This window comes from Acanthopagrus latus, chromosome 6 (genome assembly GCF_904848185.1).
Source record: "Acanthopagrus latus isolate v.2019 chromosome 6, fAcaLat1.1, whole genome shotgun sequence".
Taxonomy (NCBI): Eukaryota; Metazoa; Chordata; class Actinopteri; order Spariformes; family Sparidae; genus Acanthopagrus; species Acanthopagrus latus.
In genome coordinates this window covers 31,419,772-31,427,191 of record NC_051044.1, presented here as the reverse complement: position 1 = coordinate 31,427,191, position 7,420 = coordinate 31,419,772, and the positions used below count along the sequence as shown (strand labels likewise).

At 41.2% G+C, this 7,420-nt stretch overlaps 1 protein-coding gene across 1 annotated transcript; it reads left to right on the top strand.

Annotated features, from left to right (window-relative positions):
• Window positions 1-662: 662 nt before the first annotated feature.
• Window positions 663-5,248, top strand: elf3 (E74-like factor 3 (ets domain transcription factor, epithelial-specific)). Its single transcript, XM_037102590.1, has 9 exons — window positions 663-818; window positions 999-1,159; window positions 1,908-2,141; window positions 2,459-2,566; window positions 2,650-2,793; window positions 2,896-2,982; window positions 3,082-3,201; window positions 3,411-3,606; window positions 4,351-5,248. The coding sequence occupies exons 2-9, from the start codon at window positions 1,006-1,008 to the stop codon at window positions 4,460-4,462; spliced, it is 1,155 nt and encodes a 384-aa protein (XP_036958485.1). The 5' UTR covers window positions 663-818; window positions 999-1,005; the 3' UTR covers window positions 4,463-5,248.
• Window positions 5,249-7,420: the final 2,172 nt, after the last annotated feature.

Below are 7,420 nucleotides of genomic sequence, written 5' to 3'. Positions count from 1 at the left end.
TGATAAAGTTTTATCAGTCATGGCCAGGCTGGGCTCTAGACTGATTAAACTGTCTGTCCCCACAGCCGGCTGTTTGCCGTCCTCACACACGCTATGTGCAGCTATTTTTAGACAGTGTGTCCATCTGCAAACTTCTTTTATCTCCTCACCCCTCCACAATCCTTGATAGACTGAAAGGTGGAAATACAACAAAGTCAAGTCAGTTCAAAACACTTGCATTACACAGTGTAATTCTTGGTCAGCTTTGATTGCTGGTAGAAAATCAATATTTTTTGAGGCACTGAAAAAAGAAAGAGGAAAGACATTTCCAAAAATGTGTACATTTACATTACATGTACAATTTTGTGGAGAGAGGTGCAAATATCGGGTCATGGATTCGTGTCCATGAAAAGATGATAACTGGTACTGATAAATTCACGTTACTGTTATCGACATTGCTGTTAAAGAATGTTAAAAACATGATGAGACAAAGCAAACCCTTAAATGCTAATGAAACTCTTACTGCTGGGGTGAAAGAGATTAGAGAGAATAGCAGGGCAGGTTGGTTTTGTTGATCAAGTTCTCAGGAAAGTGGAGGAGGAGGAGGGGGTGTGGCCAGCTTCAAGTGGAATTCCCCTGAACTCACCTGAGTCCTTCCCCCACTGCTTGCAGACTATAAAGCTCCACAGGTTAAACGCAGCGGCAGGTGCATGTTTTCCTCAGCGACAGTGGTTACACAGAGAACAGGCAGAGGAGAGCAGTGACAACGCACGCTTACACTGTGGATTGTCTCGGAGTATAAATCTTTTGCATCATATTGTGGCTCGTACATTAATCAGGTAATAGAAAATTGGTGATTTTTTTAATTAAATGTTAGATGTCATCTTTTAAAAGTGATACAGTTTGATTATGTTACAAAGCTCCACAAGAACAAATATGTTAGACATTCCCGAACAGCTCTTCAGTTTTTTTGTTTATTTTTAAACTAGTGTGTTAATTAAATCTTCTGTCTTTCCCAGTGTCTCCATGTCCTCACTGTGCCTCAGCAGTGTTCTGACTCGTGCCAACCTCACCATGTATCAGACTGGAGTCCCTGATGTCCTGCCACAGCAGCCCAGTGTACTGCCCAGCATCAACACCCTACAGATCACCAATCCAGAGTTCAGCTCCAACATAAGTGGTAAGAGCCACCGACTGCTGTTGTGATGCTCATTTCTGTCTCATGTTTGCTGAAAGATTCAACTATATACATGATCCGTGCCACAACAAAGAAATGCTTTTGTCCGGGGGGCTGTTAACCATTATAGTCCAGTCTGGACAGTTTCGGCTGAAGACTAATCTCAGAGTAAACATGATCAGTCATTTTCAAACTTCTGCCAATAGGACCATTAGCTCTCTGAACTTTGCTTTGACCTCATTTAGTCGCTGTTGGCTCAATCATTTACCAGGCAGCCAATGTGTAACTCGTCATAACCGTCAAACAGAGGAATGCTGCCACCTTAGTTCAAACAGACCTGCCTTTGTTTGTGTGACCTTCTACATATGGACTGGGTAATGATACAGACTGTTATCAGGCTGTTTTACTGATAGCTTAGCAGACAGACATGTATCAGTAAATTAAAGAATTGATTGAATTTAATGATGCTTAGTGATTCCTGAGGGGAATGTAAGACAATATGTTACAGGTTAGAAGTCAGTTCTAGGTAGATAGAACTGGGAAGTGTTAAACAATTGTTTGTGCAGTTCAGTGCACTTCAAAAGAGTTGACATTAAACCAACCAGACTTAATTAGATTCCTAACGCAAGATCTGACCTGAGAAAAGTATACAGTTTCTAAATCTGCTTGCTCAGTGTTCAGTGCTGATTGGTGCAGTGCAAAGTGGCATCATTCACACAATCCATACCCATTCCTGCATATTTCCCTGCAGGTCAGACATACCGTCAGACCAGCCCTCAGTACTGGACAGCAGACAACGTTCTGGATTGGATCAGTGACCATGTGGAAAGCACCAACTTTGATGCAAGCACCTTAAGTCTGGCTTACTGTACCATGGATGGTCCCACCCTCTGCCAGATGAATCGGGAACAGATGATCGGAGTTTTTGGCCTGCAGCTCGGCCCACACCTCCACCAGAATCTGCAGGAACACAAGACCAAATATGGTAAAACTGCATCTGTCAGTTGGGAACTATCCTTACACCATTTGATTGCTGGTTCATAACTGACTGATTGACATAGCACAGACAAAATTGTCCCACATTATGATCAAATCAAGATACATTTTCATCTATAAATGAAAATTGCCAGTTAAATTTGAACAAACCTAGAACTTAGCCAAAACCCTGAGTTTTGATCTCTACTCCCAGAGGCCAGAAATAAACTGCAGTTGCACACACATTTGCCTTTTTCTTATCCTGGATGACTAAAGTTCACAGCTAAAATATCACGTTTCTCATCTCATAATTTTTTTGCTTCACAGATTTTCAGAGCCTGTCAGGACCTGAGCTGAACGAGACCTGCCTACTACTAGACAACTTCCTGGACAACCTAAACTTCCCTTTGCTCAGCACCATTGTTATTGGCCAGGGTATGTATTATGTGACTATTTTACATCCTAGCACTACATGGATAGATACTATGTGGGCTAATGTTGCTACTTACTACCAACAGCTGAAGGAGCTTTCACTAAGACAGAGTTTGACTACAGGGATGATTATGACCAGACCAGTTTGACCATGGAGCCCATGACACCTCTTGGAGACACTGAGTACCTGTCTGACAATCAGTCCGACAGCGAGTACAGCTCCTCAAACAGTAAGACTTTCATCCTCTAATTGCTATCATCATGCTCATCTATTGTGCATCTCAATTTCTCAAGACTTACAGTTATTTCAAACACATCTCTTGTGTGCTCAGGTGGCATATTTGGCTTCTCAAGCCTTGGCTCACCAGAGTCTGGCAGTGGTGAATCAGACCCAGAGTTCTCCTACCCTCTGATTTCAAGTGAGTAAGCAGTCAGCTTTGATGCATTCCACAGTCTCAGCAGTGACAGTGAGCTTCCAAACTAAATGAACTTTTGACTGTAAACTGTTGTTTTGACAGAGGAGCACATCAAAACAGAGAAAGGAGAATCTCGACTAAAGCGACCACGGGGGCGACCTCCTAAACTCAGCAGAGAGCACAGCAGCAGCATTTATGCCAGTTCAAAGAAAAACAAACATGGTGAGGCCATGTGTGGACAAACAGCATACTGTATCATTCATCATGTAAAACACTGTTTAAAAAGCATGTGTACACAGACACTGTGCAGCTGTTTCACACATTCTATTTTGCATTTCCATCAGATTGCAGATACATATCTGTTTGACCAGCAGCTTATGCGTCTACATTCATGCACATACATTTAGTTGACTGTGCCTCCCTGTTTGCAGCGCCTCGTGGCACTCACCTATGGGAGTTCATCAGGGACATTCTCATCCACCCAGAAAAAAACCAGGGCCTGATGAAGTGGGAAGACCGTCGAGAGGGTGTGTTTAAATTCCTCAAATCTGAGGCTGTGGCTCAGATGTGGGGTCAGAAGAAGAAGAACAGCAGCATGACATATGAGAAACTCAGTCGTGCTATGAGGTGAGTTCATGTAGTTTGTGAAAAACTTCACTCGTATCTTTTTGAATCTTAAATCATTTAGCATACAGATGTGGTTCAGAGGTTCAAGTCACTGACCGACACACTAGCCTAGGCCTAAAACTTAAAGCAGTCTGATGTTTTTTTTGTTTGTTTTTTTTTTTTTTTCTGTAAGGACAATGTTCATGTTGGAGCATCTGTGTTGAACATATTGTAACTAATTTAAAGGGTTGGAGAAGTCATTTACACTTTACTCTTCCAGATACCCTGACTTGTTTTTCCTAGAATGTGTCACACTCCAAAAACATTGGTTCAGATAATTTCCATAGTGTAACCTGACAGTGACTTTCATTGACCTCAGTGACCTCCTGCCTTGTGAGCACATTTATTTTTCAAATGCCAGATTTCCAGTATGAAACCCAGGGTTTTTTTCTCTAAATTTGTAGGAATAAGATAATAAAATAACCCAGATGATGTCCATTGTCAAAGCCACACAAGATATTAAATAACTGTTTTAACAGGCCTTAGAAATATTCCCAAAGACTAGTAGGCATATATTAAAATGTGGAAATGGTTGAAATACTCCTTTAACTCTGGTCTGCTCACGGTGGAAGACTATCATAAAAGTGACTGGAAACTGCTGTTGACATTTTCATTTACTGACTGTAAACTAACATTAGTCAAGTACAACAGATGATGGACATACTCTGTATCTTAAAGCTGAGCTAACTGACCCTCCTCCTCCAGGTATTACTATAAGAGGGAGATCCTGGAGCGAGTTGATGGCCGGAGGCTCGTTTACAAGTTTGGAAAGAACTCCAGCGGCTGGAAGATTGAGGAGATCGGTATGGGCATGTGAGGCATTGGTTACCTTGACGTGGGTAGAAAGCAAAAAAGCTGTATTTAAGAACTAGAAATACCAACAAAACCTTGCCTCCCCAATGTTTAAGACACAAACTTCCTCTTGGAAGGTGTTGCAGAAAATGTAAGCCATTGTTTTTGGCTCTAGTAGGTTTTATGAACCAATATTAATATTGTCTATCGTGTGTTTTTGATTGTCATTTCGTCAGAAACTGTACAATGTTCATAGTAACTAAAATGGACATTGTTTTGTCAGTGAGGTCTGTGAGTACCTAGAGAATAAGAGAAAAACTTTTTACAGTTGTAGAGAATGTAGTCTGCCGTTTTAATTTGAGTACCATCATGGATACTGGACAAAACATAGTTCTATCACTATCACTATCACTATGGATTTTGTTTTGGTATATGGGCATTAATTACTATTGTGACACTGGAAATATATATTTTTCATACTTTCATATCACTGTCTTGTTATTTTTCCACATGTGTTCCAATGTTAAATCAGTTGTGTATCTGAATGTCGGACCATGTGAAGGTCTACTGGTAAAATTAAATGTAGGTGTTGCGACTTACTACAGTAACTATGTGCACTACATGTCTATTGGTATCACTTATTATAAAGTGTGTTTAAGAGTAACTGTATCATATCATGTATATGATCATCACAAGTAAAATGAAATGTATCAGTCATACAGTTGCACGTTGTTTGAGTCATTTTGTAAATGTCATTAATCCACTTTGTGCTCATCCACTCTGGATTAAATGTATATGTCTGTAGAATAAATCTCATAGAATTCATGTTGTCTGTTAACTGATGGCATATTGCTTTTATAAAAAAAAAAAAAAAACAATGGCAGGTACAATTGTGAAAGATGTAAGGTATGAATATGTGAGTGTTAATCTCACATGGTATGATTATTCCCCATTTCTTATCTACAGTGCTCCTCTAAAACTCAATTCCGGTGAGCATTTAGCCTATGTCAAATTACAGCAGGTGATTTTTACGTGAAAAGGATACATACAAAATTTGTGGTCATCAGCCATCAAGCTCAAGTTATTAAATGACCACCAAGTATGTAGCTGGGACTGTGTTTATTAGGATGGTAGGGTCAAGACTTAAATTAGAATAAAAAGGTATCCGTGTTAATGCCTTAGTAGCAACTTGTTTTGGTATTTAGTACAATCTTTCCCCGTGCGGATAATAAGAAACACGAAAATATGAGGAAACAAGTGAGGAATTAATCAAGAATTATTTGACAAATGATAAATTGTTAATGAGTAGTTTTCTGAATGTACTAAAAAAGTGAATAATTGGTTAATGATTAGTTCATAGATATCTGTGAATAAACATAGTGAATTCTTTCTTCAAGAGCTGTTGCTAATTTCCCTTACCCCAGCCACTGAGTGGTAAGTGAGTAAACCCTCATTACTAGTGTTTGGGGTAACTTGATCTGCAATTCAAGTAATCCATTATTCAGTTCTTGGAAGTCTCATCCTTACTCCCAAGAGGAACTGACATACTGTCAAAAACGTATTATCTTGTTATAATCATGACTTTGGAATGAAACAAACTAGAGAGATCAGAACATTGGCTGGGTTTGCATGTAGGAATGTGCCATTCTAGTTTGTCAAATGATAATATATGCATACAGTGCCCTAAAATTATTCTAAAATCTCCTGATGGTCTTTATTACTTACAAGTGAAATATATTTGAGGGCTGCTTATGGATTCTACAATCATTAAATTTTTAGTATTCAATCTGAGGAATGGAAAATGGCTGAAATGCAGCCACATTCACAAGAATCTGCTTTCAGCAGATGGGTCACAGTCCCATGAGCATGAGAACAAAAACAAATCAAAGTGCAAGCCATAAAGACAGCGATGAAATATTACTGGCACTTTATATAGGTCATGTCATATCAAAGATTGAGTGTTAAAGGATAATGTTGGTAGATTTCAACATGCAGCTTTATGGCTAAAGCTACCCTTAACTTGCCAATACCGAAGATGCGAAAATGTTTGGTCCAACCCTTACAAGGCTCCTTGAATGGAGAGTTAGCATTGACAGCTAACAGCATGGGGTCAGAACTTTACACTGTGTTTTAAGCATCTTAACATGCTCCAAATCTCACCCCAAAAGTTATGCAACATCAGCAGACACCTTACAACACAGCACTGTAGCCTGTATGACTCAAAATGAATAAAAAAGGGGTTAAAACAGTGTGTTTGTGCAAGCAGCCACATACAGGTTTGTTTACAGCCCTGTCTTCTGGTAGTCCAAACAAGTCAACAGTGTTCCGCAGCCAGGACAAAAACCGCATTGTTCCTCCTGAATCTGAGGTTCAACTATCAGCCGAATTCTCCTCTCCAGTACCCTGGAGTAGACTTTCCCAGGGAGGCTGAGGAGTGTGAACCCCTGATAGTTGGAACACACCCTCCGGTCCCCCTTTTTGAAGAGGAGGACCACCACCCCGGTCTGCCAGTCCAGAGGCACTGTCCCCAACTGCCATGTTGCAGAGACATGTCAGCCAAGACAGCCCCACAACATCCAGAGACTTGACGTACTTAGGGCGGATCTCATCCACCCCCGGTGCCTTGCCACTGAGGAGCGTCTGGGCTACCTCAGTGACTTCGGCTTGCATCCAGCATCTGCTTCCTCTATGGAAGGCGTGTCAGTGGGATTGAGGAGATCCTCGAAGTATTCCTTCCACCGCCCGACAATGTCCCCAGTCGAGGTCAACAGCTCCCCACCTCCACTGTAAACAGTGTTGGTAGAGGACTGCTTCCCCCTCCTTAGGCGCCGGATGGTTTGCCAGAATTTCTTCGAGGCCGACCGGTAGTCCTCCTCCATGGCCTCCCCAAACTTTTCCCAGACCCGAATTTTTGCTTCCGCGACCGCCCATGCTGCTGCACGCTTGGCCTGCCGGTACCCGTCAGCTGCCTCGGGAGTCCTCC